The sequence below is a fragment of the Odontesthes bonariensis genome, chromosome 20, assembly GCF_027942865.1.
Source record: "Odontesthes bonariensis isolate fOdoBon6 chromosome 20, fOdoBon6.hap1, whole genome shotgun sequence".
Lineage (NCBI taxonomy): Eukaryota > Metazoa > Chordata > Actinopteri > Atheriniformes > Atherinopsidae > Odontesthes > Odontesthes bonariensis.
The window spans coordinates 15,869,648-15,887,713 of record NC_134525.1 but is presented as its reverse complement, the minus strand read 5'-3'; the positions used below and the strand labels follow the sequence as shown (position 1 = coordinate 15,887,713).

At 40.8% G+C, this 18,066-nt stretch overlaps 1 protein-coding gene across 4 annotated transcripts in view; it reads left to right on the top strand.

Moving 5' to 3' along the window:
* mllt10 (MLLT10 histone lysine methyltransferase DOT1L cofactor) overlaps window positions 1-18,066 on the top strand; it is a 42,124-nt gene that overhangs the window by 711 nt on the left and 23,347 nt on the right. For 3 of the 4 annotated variants that reach the window (XM_075451940.1, XM_075451939.1, XM_075451938.1), the window contains exons 2-6: window positions 1,629-1,708; window positions 7,765-7,819; window positions 9,930-10,039; window positions 10,164-10,267; window positions 10,679-10,772. In XM_075451940.1, the coding sequence (XP_075308055.1) occupies window positions 1,629-1,708; window positions 7,765-7,819; window positions 9,930-10,039; window positions 10,164-10,267; window positions 10,679-10,772 (443 nt within the window). Of the gene's footprint in view, window positions 1-1,628; window positions 1,709-6,205; window positions 6,310-7,764; window positions 7,820-9,929; window positions 10,040-10,163; window positions 10,268-10,678; window positions 10,773-18,066 lie in introns of those variants that run through there. The other variant, XM_075451941.1, reaches the window with a different exon arrangement.

The window sequence follows — 18,066 nt, the reverse complement described above, 5'->3', positions numbered from 1 at the left end:
AGGACTTTGGAATATACGACGCAGGCCTTTCAATTGTTGCCCTGACCCTCACATCCCAGAAGAGAAACACGGTCGTGTCTGTGTTGTGACTTTCTTGGCCAGCTCAAGTAGAAAAACATAGACCTCTGCATGCCAGCTTCTTCTACGGCAGCTGTGCTCATTCACGATGACTCACGTGATGACGTCCACTGTTTACATGTGTAAAAATTGGCCATGTGTCCATTTGGCAAACAGAGTGGGAGACTGAAAACTACTGTAACTGTCAGCAACTCTCAACTCACGTGGTGGCGTGTTGGTGGCTGTTGCTCTGTTTAGCTGGTAAAGGTTGTTGCAGTGTGCGGACTAATTAATAGTTCTGTCTGCTTTTAACATGGTTGTTACTGAACACAGGGCACAGCCACAATGTGTTGTCATTTGTACAGCTTTGATTTTATTTCATGGGATACCTTGTTCAGATCTGCCCTGGTACAACAGTAAAAAAACAGCGCCTGGTTAAATTAAACTTATCTGCTGCGAGACAGAATTACAGATAACTTTCAACAAGGAAGTTAGTTGATGAATATGTTAAAAGATCCAAACATTGATCTGTGGAAGTTGCAGTTATGTGGTGTGTGCCTTTACCGTTACGCCATCGGACCAACTGTGTTCACTATTTGTCATGATATGTTATTTGATACGCAAAGGTGGAGAACCATAAAAAGCCTTTTTGATTATATGTATGAAGATATAATAGAAAATGAGTTTCTTAATACCCAGGATGTAACAATCAGAACAAATGATGTGTTCACATGTTTAAATATATAAAGCAATAAATGACAACCAAGCATTAAAAAACCTTTTTTTTTTTTTTTTAATGGTCAGCCGACTGGCAAGCTTTTAAGTGATTTGATCGGCCATCCATTTTCTCAGACATACGGGATTATAGCTGTTTATTCCATCAGATTAAGGACTCCTGTCAGATCTGGGATAATCTGAAAATGTGAAGAGGTAGGCTGTTCAGTGTAGTCCTGCCGTGTACAGGGTCCATATGTGTACCTGCACTACCTGAGTCCTGTAAAACCCTGAAAAATAGGTTGTAGTTAAAAAATGAAATCTGCGTTGTTCGGGGCAACCAGTGACAGTCATTTTCACCCACTTTTCAACATTTCCTTGACCGCATGCATAGAAATAAATTTTAGAATAATTCAATGCAGAGTCCTCGTGTCCCATGCAGCCATCTCGGCAGCATTGACATAAAGCGAGATAAAGATTATGATTTATGTTTTCGTGTTCTAATTATTGTAACTTTGTCTGTGTTTCTGTTGTTGTCAAATAGCTTTTAGCAATGTTTCGTTACACTCGATGTCAGCGCCGGCGCAGTCATATACATAAGGACGACGACAGTAAAAGCTTTGTGTTCGCTCGCCTGGCAAATCCAAACACAGTTCTGTATTCACTCAGCGCAGTCACATGTTTGTCTGCTGGCATGAATAACAGAAAATGTAGCATGTTGTACTGTGATGAGACGTTATTAAGTTTGGTGTGTAGTTACAAGCGACAGCCTGGTTTTGTTATAACTATATCAATGTATTAATTGTTGTAATGATGATTGACTAACTGTTTTCCTCTTTAATGCCCCCCCCCTTCAGCCTGCTATGGTATCGTTCAGGTGCCCACTGGTCCTTGGTTCTGCAGAAAGTGTGAATCTCAGGAGAGAGCAGCTCGCGTGGTGAGTTATTCAGTTCATCTACCCATTCATCATTTACGAGTTACCTCCTGGAATCGCAGTGCTGCCTGACAAAGATGGTGGATTGCCTGATCTTAAACAGTTCAAGTATTTATAAATTAGCCAAAAAAGTCCCCAGAATTCTTTTAAAAGGTCCCTGGGGAAAAAATAAAAAGTATAAAGAAGAAGAAGAAAAGTAGTTGATGTAGTACCATACATGTGTAAGACACCATTAGTATTTTTGAAGTTCTGCAGTGTTTTGTATCTCCTGCCATTTTTAGATGGAGAAGAACACGTTGTATTGTCCATTTTAAATAAATTAAAATTTCTGCTTGAGATCATCTAAGGTTGACTGCTGGTGCTGATGTGCTGTTTATAGTGTTCAGGAAGAGATCACAGACTCTTGTCTTTTTACGCAGTATCATTATAAGTTATGTGGTGTGTTAGTGCAGAGATTTGACCCAGATTCATCAGTCAAATGCCGTCTTAACTTGGGTTTGTTTGTATTTTTTTTTTTTTTAAAGTGTTTTCAGACAGAGCTATCCCGCAATAACGAAATCAGCCTAATTTCACACAAGTTGTCTCCTCCTTTGCAATGTGATGTGATGCAGTTGCAATAATAAAGTAGTAATAACACTCTTCAGGGAGGACAAAAGTATTGATAAGAAACTTTAAAGACAGACGTGTTCCGAGGTCCACACCTACATTTACGGCGCTTCTTATTATGAATTGGGTAGAAATACAGGATGCAGCACCTTTTTCTCTACATTTGCAAACCAAATGTGTGAACACATCAAGGCCAAAGACACCTCAACGCACTGGGGATGAAACCGCTGGATCGAAGGCAGTTCAGATGTTTGTAGAACCTGCCCTTTGACTTATTTTAACAGTGGGTCCCTATGAAGGAATTCTGTCACGTGTTACAGAACAGCAAGACATGATGAACAGAACAGCCCATTAGTGAGACCTAAAAGTTTGCACGTGTGTATTGGTCAGCCTTGTATATCGTTTAATCTTTAATCTCTCTACAGCATGGTAGGAGCCATTTCGCTATCAAAGACATCGTAAATAGAAAAAAGTGAAACTGAGTTCTGCACAGACTTGCCTACAACTCCCCGTTTATGTGGTTTAACTGCGTGCACCAGCATGATTTTATGTGCCATCTCCCACTCATGTTTGCGTCATGCTTTTCTTTTAGCATTTACTGAGCTTGTTATTACTTGGCATATTACGGTGCGCAGACATTAGGTATCTAAACTGCACCATAAACAGTGTACGACAACCTTAACCTCCAGACAGGAGTGCTGCCTTTAAAAGGACCTGCGTTTCCAACAAATTGCAGCATGACCCATGGGGTGACCTTGCTCTTTCCAGACCTCTGGATCGTAACGTGTGAGACTGCTCTCTTTGGAAAAAAAACCCTGTGCAACACGAAAACTGGTATAACATGACCTCAGCAAACTTCCAAAGACCTGCCTAGGTTTTGTCAGGGCGAGATTTACTTTATGTAGCCGTTGATAGTGCTGGGCGGTATGACCAAAAATACATTTCACGGTATTTTTTCACGGTTTCACGGTATATCACGGTATTTTTTTTTTTTTCATGCATAATTAGGTGTTCACAGCATTTTCTACAGATTGAGAACAGAATTACTGCAGTAGATTAATTTAGGATGGTCTATTTTACCGTCATAGAATAACGCCCCACAAAATGATGCTTTTTACAAAGAAGTGCTACTCATGATTCTAATGAAGTGAGGAATCGGAATGCAAACACAATTGCAGTCAAAATACAGAACTTTTACTGTGCGTCTTGAAGTGACATTTGGCTCGACTTTTCTTTTGCTTTCCCCGTGTTACCTGCTGATGTGGCGGGTGCTGACCTTAACTTCATGCATTCTTGATATTCTAAGACATGCTTACGGCTAAGGTGATGGAGCAAATTGCTCGTGTTGCCACCTCCAGCGACAACTGTAGCCCGACAACACTTGCATAAAATGGTTGTTTGGTTGACGTCGGATTTTTTTAAACCAAAAAACTTCCAAACTACAGACACGGTGTTCTGTCCATTTGTGCTACTTCGTCGAGAAATGCTACCGCCGCAAAAACCGATAGGTTTGTCTATCGATTTGTGCTACCCTATCAAAAAATGCTACTTTATGGTTTTCTACCTCTGTATATCAAATAAAGTCATAAAATAAGTTTTTTTGTCTCATGTGTGTAATTATAAAAAGTGTAATGAAATTGATTTATTTAAGAGGGTAGCATATTTTGATAGTCCAATAACACGCTGTTAAATAATGCTCCCCCTTCTCAATGCATTCATGTAAAACGACTTATCACCTCACTGCCACTGTAGGATGAATGGCAGCATGTTCATAACATTTTCTAATCAATATTTAAGAGGGTAGCACATTTTGATAGTCCAATAACCCCCTGTCAAAAAATGCTCCCCCAGTTCTCAATGCATTCATGACAATGATGGAGCAGTCACCTAAATAAAGACAGAAGTGTCCCTCAGAAAGGTACTTGTGAACTGTAGTCCAGTTTTCTTCCATTCCTAAAAACAGCATCGCTATTATTAATTAATGTTTTTATATAGAAGAGAAAAATTGTGTATTTATTGTGAGAGAGAAAAGCCGCTGCCTCATGGATAACGTAACTTTCATGGGCGCCTTCCACTTATTCAACATCCTCAAATATGCGTCATATTTCAGACACCCCATTTGTGCATGTTAAGCTAACTGCTTGTTAATACGATAAGTGTTTTATTACTTTGCATGTCTTCCAAAAGAGAAAATAATCAGGATTTTGAGGACACCAAGACGCAGGGCAGCAAAACATGGGCGTGAAAACGAAACTTAGAAAATTGGCTCGGCCCATGCGCAAAACCACAAAGTAGCAATTCTCGACAAGTAGGAGAAATCGACAGAACACCGGCTCCTTTTTTTGGCACAAGTTCTTCTATGTCAGCATGTTCTACTAGTTCTGCTTCGATTTCGGAACTTTCCATGTCTATCCTATCCACCTTCACCTTCGCGTAACGCAAGTGCTTATTACCACCTCGCACCCATAGACAGTAAACATGCGTGTTTAGAAGCGCAACACTGAAAAGGGTCCCGTCTCAAACAATGTCGCGCGGCGCAGCGTTCCTCCCGTTGTGTAATCAAATACACCGGTATATTAAAAATTCATATCATAACGAAATTATAAACCGGTATTCGGTGTGAACCAGTATACCGCCCAGTACTAGCCGTTGATACAGGTGTTAGAGTGATCTGCCCTCCTTCTGTAGTTATATGTGCACACAGAGCAAATGTTCCCAAGGAGATATTTGAAGATGTTTTTTTTTTTTTAAATTTTATTATTATTTCAATGATTGAAAGACACGAGGCTTCTTTTTAACATTACACCTAAAACTATTAGGTTATGGTAGAAATTTTGACTTACAAGTAATTTGCATAGCTGTGTGTGCCATTTAAAAAGGTAAATGGACTCCACTTATATAGCACTTATTTAGTCTAGTTGACCACTCAAATCGCTTTTACGCTACAAGCCACATTACCCCATTCACACAGCGTTAGTCATTTTTACAGGCATTGCTTTTCTCCCTCTATCTTACACATTCCCACAAGCATCGGTGTATGTGCAATTAGCAGACAACTATTCTTCTTTATACATGTCCATGTGTACAAACACCAATTAGTTGAGTTAAGCGCTCCAGTATTCCAGGTGCTGAAATGGCCAATAAAAAAGTTGCATACATGTTTGTTTAACAGAGAAATAGCATCCAAATGTGGCTAAATGCATGTATTAAAGTTTATTTGTTTAAAAGAACAAAACAATTATTAACTAACAGAAAAAAGAGCAAATTTAATTGATTGGTCTGTCTCTAATTGTACTGCTTAGAGGTAATTTAGACTCAGAGCATTTGAGTAATTTATTTATTTTTTTTTATTTTTTTTTTAAGAATGAAGAGGCAAATTGTTCCCCGCGTACGTCACCCATAAACGCTGATGTTGGGCAGATCGCACAGTAAAGAAATACACAATTTAACTCCACTTGCTGCGTGCTTTCAATCGAAGAAGAGATGTCTTGTGTGCATTGACGCTACGCAATGAAATCAGGCCTACATCGCCACGCCAGAAGTCTTCAGTAAATCATAAATTGACCAAAATAATTTTTAGATGGTGGCAAAACTCAGATATGCAGTCTCGAGTGAGTCGTCTTCAAAGTAAAGATGAATTCAGAGCATCCAGAGCAATGAATCCGTTTAGCCTTATTACTCCACCACGTAGAGTTGTCTCAGAGTTCAGTTAGGTTACAGTTCACCTTAAGAAATGATTCAGTTCAATTCAATCATAATGTCTTGCATCTATAAATGACTATACACGAAATAACTACATATTGTCACACATGCAAGGGAGTCCTGACATGTTGTTTTGGACTAGTGGCACGTGAGAATGCAAATATCCACAACATTCACTTCATATTCTTGCAGAGATTTTCCAACCAACCCCTTTTAAAATCTCCTGAGCATCAGCTGGTGAGACAATGAACGAACACGTCGGCAAACATTTCAGAGGACTTGCTGCTGCTATGCGAGTGAGTGTGCGCATGCTGGTGAAAGTTTGTCCTTTCTGCTGACCTGTATGCCGCTTTCTGTTGTGGATCAGTACAGATACATCCAGCCACTACTCAGATTAACGCAGTAAGGAGCCTCGTCTGCTGTTCTTAACATGTTGTAAAGAAAACGGCGTAAAAAGGGCTCAGAACTGCACATAGCCGCGTTTTTGTTAATACGTTTTTATCAGTCTGAACCCCCCTTTTGATTTTGTTATTTAAAAAAACAAACAATATAATTTAACAATTTAATATAAAAGTTGTCTTTTGAGTGACGGCGTCCGAGTGTCCCACCTCAGCACAGTTACACACTGTATGCTACATATGAGTCAGTCAGCGAGCTTTACTTATTGATTCATTGACCCGAGCTTTGGTTTGGCTGTAGAGTGAGCGTAGAGCGATTTTTGTAGGGAACAGTCTGCTCTCGCTGTGGCTCCAAGCAGCTGGTGAAACTCAGGTGCTCAGATCCTGAAAGCTGCCACAGATTTAGTGATTCTCTTCGCTCTCCTGGAGTAGGAGCACAAAGTTGACACCCCCCCATTAATTCTTTACTGATTATTCAGGCTGGCTGTGAGTTGAATGAGGTTGCAGACTTTTGGGTCTCAGGTGGTTCCTCATATTAGTTGTATTGTTACAATAATAGATTTTTAAGCGGCAGACTTTAAAGGCTGGGTGCATTCTTTTTTCTAGTTTGTACTTTCCCTGAGGCGAGCCCAGATGTCTGCTTTTAAATGTTTTGAGCTTTGTCACATCACAGTAACATTTGTGTAACATGGGAGCTGTGGGTTTCTTCTGCTGCTTCTTGCTCTTCCTTTTCTGTATTTTATGACAGTTGAACTTAACTTTAAGACACATGTGTCTGTATTGTTCCACCGAGGCCGTTGAGTACTCGTTTTGTGTTTTTTCCAATTCTGGACGGCGCTCCGCTCTTGCGTTGATGCAGAATCGCTCACACCTGTATCGTGATGCATCCTAGAAAAGTGACATTTCCACACCCCTGAACCTTTCTTTGACTATGACACTAAAGGTGGTTCCTTGCTTCTAATTTAGAGTCTGTTAAGCCGCAAAGTATCTTCACTCAGCAGACATGTTGACGGCATGTTTTTTTAAGCCTGACCACAACACGTAAGGGCGCCGTATTACAACACGGGACTGAGCTGTATTCACTTATCTCTCGATCAGGACTCCTGTCTGGTACTTCAGATCGGACCGTGCCATGCCGAATTGTAATTCTGAATAGAAATTTTGAAATAAGGAATTTGGACTAGAACAACATTAACCATATTATTTAAGTGACAGATCAGTCCCAGTCTGGGCAACTGGCCAACTCGTCTCACAAACCATCATATGCTTCAGCGTTTACCTCATCCCGACTAGTTGAGGTTGACCTGTTGTTCCTGACCTGATCTTTCTCCTTTTTTTTTTTTCTTCCCACAGAGGTGTGAGCTCTGCCCCCACAAGGATGGAGCCCTAAAGAGGACAGACAACGGAGGTAGACCCAATTTTCAGCTTCACACTCACACTCACACGCACTTGTACACACCCACATCTGCGGTTCGCCTCTTGTGTATGTTGTCATTAACTGCACGTCACCAGCAAGTTTAAGGGCTATGAGCGTGCTGGGAGAGTTATGTTGCTGTGTGTTGTGAGTGCTGCCTCTCTGTACCGTCCTTGCCAGTCCATGTTTTATGAGAGCGTGTGAGTGTGTGTCTGTGTGTGTATGTTTATGAGGGGGCGGGCCAGGATGGGTATAGTGCATGGCCTGTGAGGAGTCTCCTCTGTGGGTTCATTGAGAGGTCAGCTTGGTGGAGACTGTAAATATTCTGTGTGCATGTAAGTAAGTGTGTTTGTGTGTGTATGTGTGTTTGAGTCTGTCAGAGAGGCACAGCTGTGGGATTGTGTCCAGGCCTGCAGGGAGGCATCAGGACAACACTAACACACACCGTTTTACTACTTTCTCTTTTATTTTACCCTTCCCATGACCCCTCTCTGTCTCTTCTCCTTTTCCTACCACCATCTCTTTCGGTTTCTCTCCACTCGGCAACTTCTTCGCACTTGTTGATCTGTGCAGTAGTTGTTATTTCAGTTGGGACAGTAATAAAGCAGAGCGGAGGAATTTACCTGAACTAGCAACATGTAGAAAATTAGGTCGACATCTGCCCACCGTGGCCTCCTTTTTGCCTTCTTTGGTTTTTGTATGTCTTTGCACTGCTTTTAGAGCTGGAGTTTCACGATAGCAATGTACAATTAAAAAAAGTTGACACACTGAAAACTGATATAGATCATCCTTTACATTCATATATGTTGTGATGGCAAGAAATTCACAAGTTAATGAGAAGAAATGTTAAACGTGAAAGAGCAGCCTTGAGTTTTTTAAATGGGTGTAGTATAGATGTGGAGATTACTTTCATTACCTGCGACAGCACTGACCGCATTAACATAAGTTAGTCTATCAACCAAATTCAAACTCTGTCTTTATGCGTTGGGAAGTCAGTAAAATGCTTTGATGTTTTTTTTTGGGGGGGGGGGGGGTTGTTGGAAAGGAAGTGTGAATGCTCAGTCTGAGGAGGAAGACTGTGCCACTTTTATGGTCCTGTTTTATAGTCCTCTTCCAGATTCTTGGTGGGACATCAAAACAACAACATGCCAGCTTTTCACAGCGGCTCCACCCTTCTGTCCCGCCCTCTGCCCTCCTCCCTCTGTCCCGCTCACGAGGTCAAAGGCAGGCCATGGGTTCAACTGTAAGTTTAAGCCTGTTTTTGTATCTGCTGTGGGGAAAAAACAGACACCTCCAGTGTTGCAGGAGACTCCCACCTCCATCTGACCTCCTGTTCACCTCCTCCAACTCCTCAGCTCATCGTCAATTCTGTTGCCACTCCACCATGCCCTGCTGTCATTCCGCTGCCCCTAGTTTGTCTTCACTGACAGGCAGCTGCGTGTGCGTTTGTGTGTTAGGGCTCAATAAACAGATGATTAGGTCAGTAGACTACCAATTTACCAATGAAAGTATTTGAGATTCAGCATGTCAAAGTTTTCTTGCTTTAACAGATGAATGTACCTAAAACTGAACGGGACACTCAATTTATGTTGTTTTAGTTCTTTTGGTTCAGACCAAAGAAGAATGATCCATTCTTATTGTTTTTTGGTTTGGTTGAAGGACATTTTTTTGATTAAGTTAAACGGCTTGCGGTTACGTTGTCTGAACCAGCTGTAAGAAAACGCTCAGAAGGAAATACTTAAAGGTGTACATTGACGCATGATAATGATATTGTATGCACTTTGATGCAACATGAGCTGTGAGCAGAAGACGGTTGTTGGCTGTGTTGGTTTATTTGTCTGGTCCACGTTTGGAAGGATGAAAATCTCTTATTTTGTTCACCAAACTGATACAACTCTGTCTGACCCCCACATGTTGGTTTCCTCATACCTCAAACTTCCAAAAGTTGCAGGAAACTAATCAAGTGGGTTCAAATATAAATTCTACACACTTGTTTTTTTTAGTTTTTTTTTTTTTTTTAGAATCATAGCAGGTAGTTAACACATTTCTGTGCAAACTGTGAAATGTTACCCGGCTGATAAATGTTCTTTGTGGCTCTTAACAGGCTGGGCCCATGTGGTTTGTGCCCTTTACATACCAGAGGTAGAATTCGCTAATGTGTCAACTATGGAGCCCATAGTACTCCAATCTGTGCCACATGAGCGCTACAACAAGGTAATAAAACACATCTACACGTGTAGATATCACAGTATTAGATGGACCGGATCAAAGTCCGAGGAGTTTGGTTTGCCTTTGAATATGAAAGGCTTTTCTTAACTGAATGTGTTTTTGTGCGTAGACATGTTACATCTGTGAAGAACAGGGCAGAGAGAGCAAAGCGGCCACCGGAGCCTGCATGACCTGCAACAAACATGGCTGCAGACAGGCTTTCCATGTTACATGGTGAGATCCCAAGTTGTTGTTATATTGTCTGTTTCCTCAGCCGCTCACCCCCACCCAAAGACTCGTGGATGGGATATACTGTCGAGGAAAATAAATGTTGTGGGTGTTGAAATTTTCAAGCAGTTTAACTACTGAAAGTGGGAGGGGGGAAAAAAAAGGGGATTGTTAGAGAATCATAACCTTTTCCATGTGTTAGTGCAGCTTCCTCATAAATTTCTTGTTATTGCTCGTCTTTAAGTTGTTTAAGAGTTGAGGCTTTACTGCACACTCAGACGATGAAATACATGAAATATGTATTTTTTTAGATGAATTTTTTTATGTCATTCAGCCCTGTGCTACACAGAAGTGGAACGTCATCTCTCGGCTGTTTTTCACATACGTTGCCTTTCTTTCTTTGGCCTCCCACCACAGTGCCCAGTTTGCAGGGTTGTTATGCGAGGAGCAAGGCTCAGACGCAGATAATGTCAAATACTGTGGATACTGCAAGTACCACCACAGCAAATTGGTAAGTGTTTTCTCTTATTATGGGCACCTTCTAATGACGGCATGCTCCTTTAATACACTAACCCACAACACCTTAAATTCTTCTCAACTGAAATAGATTTGTAGTCCAAATGTGTTGCTTCACATTTGGGGATAAAATGTTTTGTTTTTTTCTCATCTTTAAGATGATTAATAATAATTTCTTTATTGTATTTAGGACACCATTCTGACTGGTGCAATGTTGTACACTAAAGAGTTGGTTGCACGTGATTATATGCTCAAAACATGCATGAGTGTGTCTGAAGGTGTCCTTCATTTGAATAGAAATTAGAATAAATTTTCTCTCTTGTGTGTTTTTTGTTGCACTAACTGAGCAGAGATGATCGTGTATACAAACACTTGTATTCATTAGCTTTAAATACAAGGAGAAGTGCCTCTCGTCTCGTGAACTTCTCCGCCCTCCCAGAGGTGACCCACAATCACCTCCTTCTGTTTCATTTTTGGTTTTGTCTCCGTCTCCTTTATCTCTACAATCTTTTTACTCAACTTTTGCAACTTTTTCTTCCATGTCAGTTTTGTTTATCCCCATCAGCCTTCTACCTCCTTTGGTTTCCCGTCTTTGCTGGCAGCGACTCATGCTTTCCTTCATCTACTTCCTTTTCCACTGGATCAATGAATCCGTGCCAGTGTTTATCTTCTCTCCTCCACCCGGTCTTTCTAACCCATCTATTCCTTTCCATCTGCCATTGTTGCTCCTCCCATTCTCATATCCTCTTTTCATTCAGATGTCATACCCTCAACTTCCTCATCTCTTTTGTCTGAAGGCCAGATTGGTCACATTGGGTTGGATTTGCAGATGCTGGATGGGTTCCTCTTACGCTATAGTATATTACAGTAAAGCACATTGAGTTGCCTGTGGTATGAAATGCGCTATATAAATAAAGATGCCTTGCCTTGCCTACAGTATCAAACAAAATGAGCTAAGTAAGTAGAAAAATGACTTGTGTATTTCAGATACTTTTGAAGATACATTGTAATGAGTTGTTTCTTAGCTTTTAGGCCTATTTTACCTCAATGTATTATATTGATTAAATAAAAAGAAGACAGTTTTATTAGTTATAATATATAGATTTAAGATGACGATTATTATTTTGCCTGCATTTTGAATTGACTCTCAAGTGACAGATTACTGTTGTTACAGTTGAAAGAAGCCGCTCAGAACAGCCGACTGCTGTCAGACTGAGTTAAGAAATACAAAAAGAGTAATTTAGAGACATGCCAACACAAAAGGGCAACAAGTGTATATTTTGAGGAGATAAGTTTTCAGTACACATTCACTAAAGAGACCCCCCCCCCGTTGTGCTCCTTTCATCAGACGTCACACTCGCACACGTCTTCGTGACGCTAAGCATCAGCCGGGGACGTCGGAGCAAATATGACTGACACGGATGTGAATGAACTTTTCTGATTTGCAGTGTGACGGTTGAATGAAATACGGGACAGGCTTTATGGTGTCACCGAGGACACACGCACACATGCACACACTACTTTGAAATGTTAACAAATGCTGATGGAAGGACTCACGCTGTTACATTGATTACATTGATCGAGTATGAATTGCTTTGGTTGCTGGGGCATAATGTCATTACGCCGGGACTGTATGGATCACAGCGACGTACGAGAGGGAATTAATGATGAAGAAAGAAATGTTGTTAGCTGACTGGGCTTCATAAAATACCACTTAATGGATGTTTACGCCATGTTAGCAACATATGCTTTTTTTTTTTTTCACTGGGTTTAGTCTGTAAATCCTATTTCAAACTCAGATTATTCTCCTTTGGTCTCAACTACAGTGAATTTAATTTTTGGCCAGATGTTTCATTGAGACTTCATATGACTCACTCTTCTCCTGTTTCTCAGTATTGTAAAGACATCTATGGGCACCCACCAGGACCGCGTTTCTCTGGCGCATAGTAACGTTAGGCTGTTTGGCATCTTCTGTGGCAGCGATTGGCAGACTTGGTTGCGTAACTTTCCGCCACCGGCTGTGAAACCTGATTTTAAGCAGAATCGAGTAATGGTACAGGCTAATTCTACCAGCTGTTTTGGGACGTTAACTCAAGGTGATTTATTTATAAAGCTTGTTGAATGATAATTAATTGTCTCAGAAGCGATTATAGGATCTGTAGGAATTGTGCACTTCTGATTATGCAGTAATGCATAAAATGAAATCAAGATTTAGAGAAGGGGAAGAACAACGCTGCACTGTTTGCAAGGTTGCGTCTGAATGCCAATTATAGATGAATTAACAGCAGAAATCTTTACTTTTTAATACGTTTTTCGGTGAAAAAATCTTAGTCAGTGATGGTAATTTGTTTTTTTTTTATTTGAGGGTGTATCTCTTTGTCACCATAACAACAGACGGTTTGAGAAAGAGCGAGCTGGCCATCGGGCAAAAGCTACTCTAAAATGTTGTAGTTCGTTTTTCCTCCGAAAACGAAGCTAAAAAAAAACTCCGGCAAAAGTGGAGATATTTTAAAAACTCCGTTTAGCGTTTGTGTGTAAACTGGTTGAAAGAGACGAAAACAGAGTTTTCAGAATGGAATGCGGAGTTGTCGTCATAGTACAGAGCCCCGCCCCTATCCGCCATATTGGCAGGATGCTAGCGTGATAACGCCATTCATTGTTTATCTGGCAAGCATGGAGGTACTAGCAGCATTTCTGTTGTTGAGAGCTATACTCGCTTGTGTGATTTTGAAAATTACAGTCATACAATGTATTGAACAACAAAGGCGCATTAGGGCGCGGGCGGAGGGCAGAAATTGCGGAGCTTCTGTAGCTCAGTCTCGCTATCAGTCCACACACATGAGCCTGGCGCCATATTTTCTTCTTGAAAAGGATCCGGAAGTTCTTCCTGTCAGCGGTTCTCTATTAGGCTTCTGATTGGCTTGTGTGGAATTCTCATTGTTCTAACACTGCCACCGTCAGGCTTGGCGTAATTTAACAGCTCCTGATAGCGTATTTATGCGGATCAATGTAGACGTGTTTTTTTTTTTTTTAAACGGGGCTGTGTGCACCTAGTTTTTTTTGCAAACGAAGGTTAGAAAATATGTGTTCATCAAAATACCCGGGTATGTGTAAACAGCACCTAAGACAGCCCTGAGATCTCGCCCTCGCTATGCCTCCCACCCACGACTGTGACTCCACCAGAAACACACACTGTTACATGCTCACACTGTGGAGGGATAGGACATTTACTTTCAAAGCCAACTTGGGCGGCATGTTTTAAGGTCGGTCAGTGCTTTTCTCTCTTGTATGTTGAGACTTAATCAGAAGCTGAGAAAAAGTCTTACCTGTGGTGTAGAACATCCCTTTGAAGTCAGTTGATTTTTATCAGAAAAAGATTGGAATATTTTGAAATGGATGGATTTACTTGAAAAGAATTCAACTTTATGTTGTTATTAGTCATTTCTTCCCTGGAGAAAAATTTATGTTATAGATATTCCTTATTTTGCAGCATGGTAACTTGACAGTTATGAAATAAAAATTTCCTCCTATTTCAAAATCGATTAATGTGCCCTAAGCCTTGAATTTGATGTCCAGGTGAGTGCTGATAATGTATTTTATAGACCCAGCAGCTGCTGTTGGATTTGGACTGACTTCTAGCTGCTAGTATGTCCTCAGCCCGCCAGTTATTGCTACCTTAAATTAATGCTGCATTAGTGTGACTTAATATGTCATGCCTGTTAGTTGCACATGTAATCACAGGCTGTGTGAAATCTGAATTTACAAAACGTGTCAAATGATCTGTTCCACTTCTTGGTTTTGTTCACCGTGCCCTTGTCACAGCACAGGACGGCTCAGATGAAAGTTTCCTGGTTTGCCGGCAGTTTAATGAAACCTGTAATTCTTTTACTCAATGTTTGCAAGCTTGTATCAGTGTTTAAAAGGTTGGCGGACATATTTGGATAGCCCAGTAAAAGAATGGTAAAGTAAACATACGACTGCATACTGTTCACTCTGATTGATTCTCCATTCTCCCAACCAACTCTCCAACAGGCTGCCCCGTTTGTACGGCACTTTGACGATGTATCCATCCTTCCTCATTGGTAATACCCAGAAAGAGTGTAAATGACCCAGATGATGACATATGAGAATATCTGCTCGTTGTCAGCCTCATCCGATTTAGCACATTCAAAAACTTCAAATACGCAGCCTTTTAAAAGCAGACGTTTTACGCGCATATGTGCAACTGTGTGAAGATATTTTAGCCAGTGATCTGTAGCAAGATGGCCGAACACGGTCTCTGTTGTTCAGTCAAACAGCATCAACATAGAAATCACTATCTGCCTAGATCAGTCATCTTAAACACAGTACCATTGCACAGTCCGTACTTCCATTGCAGCTCTGTGTAACATAGGACAGAATTTCGTCATGTCCTCAAGTTTTGGGTTTAGATAGCGGAGCTTAAAGTGCCACCATAATCGCTCCCACACATAAAGGCTTTGAGCTTTAAAATGCTTTTGTTCCACTAAGATGTATCAACCTTTCTAAGCCTGCCTATGCAGACAGCAGAAATATATATTTTGTAAGTCATATTATGCCAAAACACCTTTTTATATACAACTCCCATTCCAGTTATACTTAACTGTTTTTGTTGGAAAAACGTGAAATAAGACGGTAGATTTTATATCATGCTCACTTCTATTTAGTGGAATTCAGAGTGAGTATTAATGATTTCATTTCTTCTTGGTCATTGTGTCTGACAGCTTCAGGGTGAGCTTTTGTATGTGTGTATATGTCAATTTGTACTAGTCACCATAGACTGTGTTAATACTGCCTTATAAGCATTAAAGTACCCCCCTCCTCTTCATCCCCTTTCCCCGGTAAGAGATCAGGGAGTTTGTTTGCCTCTCCACACACGCATTTGTTATGTAGTTCGAAGCCTCAGATGTATACCCACGTCATCTAAGAGCCGGCAGTCAACCTGCAGTAGGGTCTTAAAGATCCCACACTGGCTGCTTTGAAAACGCCCGCAGGAAACGCACATATCCATACATACACACAATGGCTGAGCAGAAATCCTGCAGGAAACGGCACAGGGGAATTCCTGCCAGACCAGGGCGGATTATTTTCTCCTTTACTTCCTGTTCCTCCCTTTCTACTAGTCTTCCCCTGCTTTTCCTTCTCTGTCTGCACCCCTCCACACGTGCCCCCTCGTCCTCCTAAGGCCACTAAGTTGAAATGAGAAGCATTTAGAATATGAGTTGTCGCACATAACGCTCTATCTTTCTGTTACTGCTAAAAGAAATTTGCATTCAAGTGACGTGTTGGAACGAAATAAGATTAGATTGGATTGTTTGTTATTAAATGTTACAGCAAAGAGAAACACCATGAGCTTATACGCATAAAAAGATTGGATTCATTTGATTTAATTAACACCTGCTAGAAGCCAAATGTGAGTTGACTTTCCTTTTCTTTTAATTCCGTCTGCCACACTGGTGGGTACATTTCCACCACGTTTAGCATTATTTGGCATTGCACAAAGACTCAGACCTTATCGTTCACATTTATCCCTAACCACCTAAATGACAATCTAACTGTAACCCTAACCAAGCAGCAAATGCTGCAGCCAATCAGAGGCTAAGTTGAGATGGTCATATGTGGGCCATGCAAAGCAGATGGTCATTATGGTAAAGAGTCAACTATCTGAACGGGGTTGAACTTTAAGATTGTGTTGATTTAAGACCTTATTTCCTCAATACAATGTTTAAAATTCTATGCGTGACAGAGAGGGGCACAATATCTGCCACTCGCCTTGATTGTTGAGTAAAGACATTCATTTCAGACACTGGATACATTAAACCAGGTAGTTAATTTATATAAAACTGTTTGAATATTCATCAGGTCGTTGATTTTTGACTAAACTGGTAACCAGAATTAGAAGATTTTCTCCGGTTCCTGGCTCTCAAATGAGAGGATCCGTTTCTTTATTCTGTTTTTTACTTGAATATTTCTTGAATAATGTTGTATTTGAAACAAATGATATGAAGACATCGTATCGGGGCCTTTAAAGTTATCTATGGAGCATTAAGTTAGTGCATTCTGTCCTTCAGTAGAGATAATTTCTTCACTGCAGGACAAAAGGCAGAAAATTGGTTCTTAAAATGATATTTGGCACCCTAAATTTTTTATATTTAGTTTTTGTATTTAGCTTTCGTCCACATTCACAAGGAGAATAGTTTAAATCCTTAGAAGTGAGTTTCCCTCTTCCCTCCTGAGATAGACAGAGAGGATTTCAGCCCACTATTGAACTGCTCTTTGTGAGGGATTTTGATAAATAGATGGTGTTGTCATTGTCTGCCACCACTCATATTTACCCCACACAGTCTCAAAGACCACATGGACAAGTCAAATGATCAGACCCAGGATGACCAGCAAGAGAAAGGGAGGAGAGAGCAGCACCCTGAAAGGCTTTGTCTCTGCCCGTATAATCAATTGACCTGATTGATAAGACTGTGTCAGACTTATATTGTCTGTGTGTGTTTTGTTTCCCACGCCCAGTCCTGTTGGTTCTCTGGGTGTGTGTGTGTGTGTGTGTGCGCGTGTGTGTGTGTTATCCGACCCTCTCCGCTCAGCTTCAGTCCATCAACACCTACCTCTGGAATGTTAATGAAAAACAACAAGAGAAACCCAAAGACTTCACCTCTGTGTCTGTCACTCTCCCTCTCGGTTATCTGAACTTCTTTTTGATTCGAAGCGAAGCGAAGGCTTTAGGTTCATACGCTTTCTTTGTAAAAATCAGAGGTGCGCTTCCGTTGGGATCGGCTTTTTGGAAGTTTGGAAAAATAATTGCAGTTGTTTAGTAGTTCTGAACAACGGCGTGTAATTGAACAAAAAGCTTGATATCCGCTTTTTTTCTTTCCTCCAAACCTGTAAAGGCACAATTGCAGTAGCACTATATAATTATTTTAACAACTATCAGTTAAGTCCTTTTTACACTGATTTAAAAAAACAAAACAAAAAAACAGTACATGCTTGCTAACATGTAGCTTTTGAGTAAGATGGGAAGGTGTTTAATGGGCCTTCAGTTCTTTTTTATGTGGCTTTGTGAGTCCCCGCTCCAATTGGCATTGATAGGCGGCCATACTTGGGTGCACACTCTAATTTTCAGTGAGGGTGCTGCGCTTAGGGCTACGAGAAAAGACAAAATCCTCTTTTTCTTTACTAACCACAAAGTCTTGAGGCCCTGGTCTAGCAGCCCACTCTCAGCACCCCTGTGTAGTTCTTAGCTCAGGGGTTCAGTCAGAAGTTAA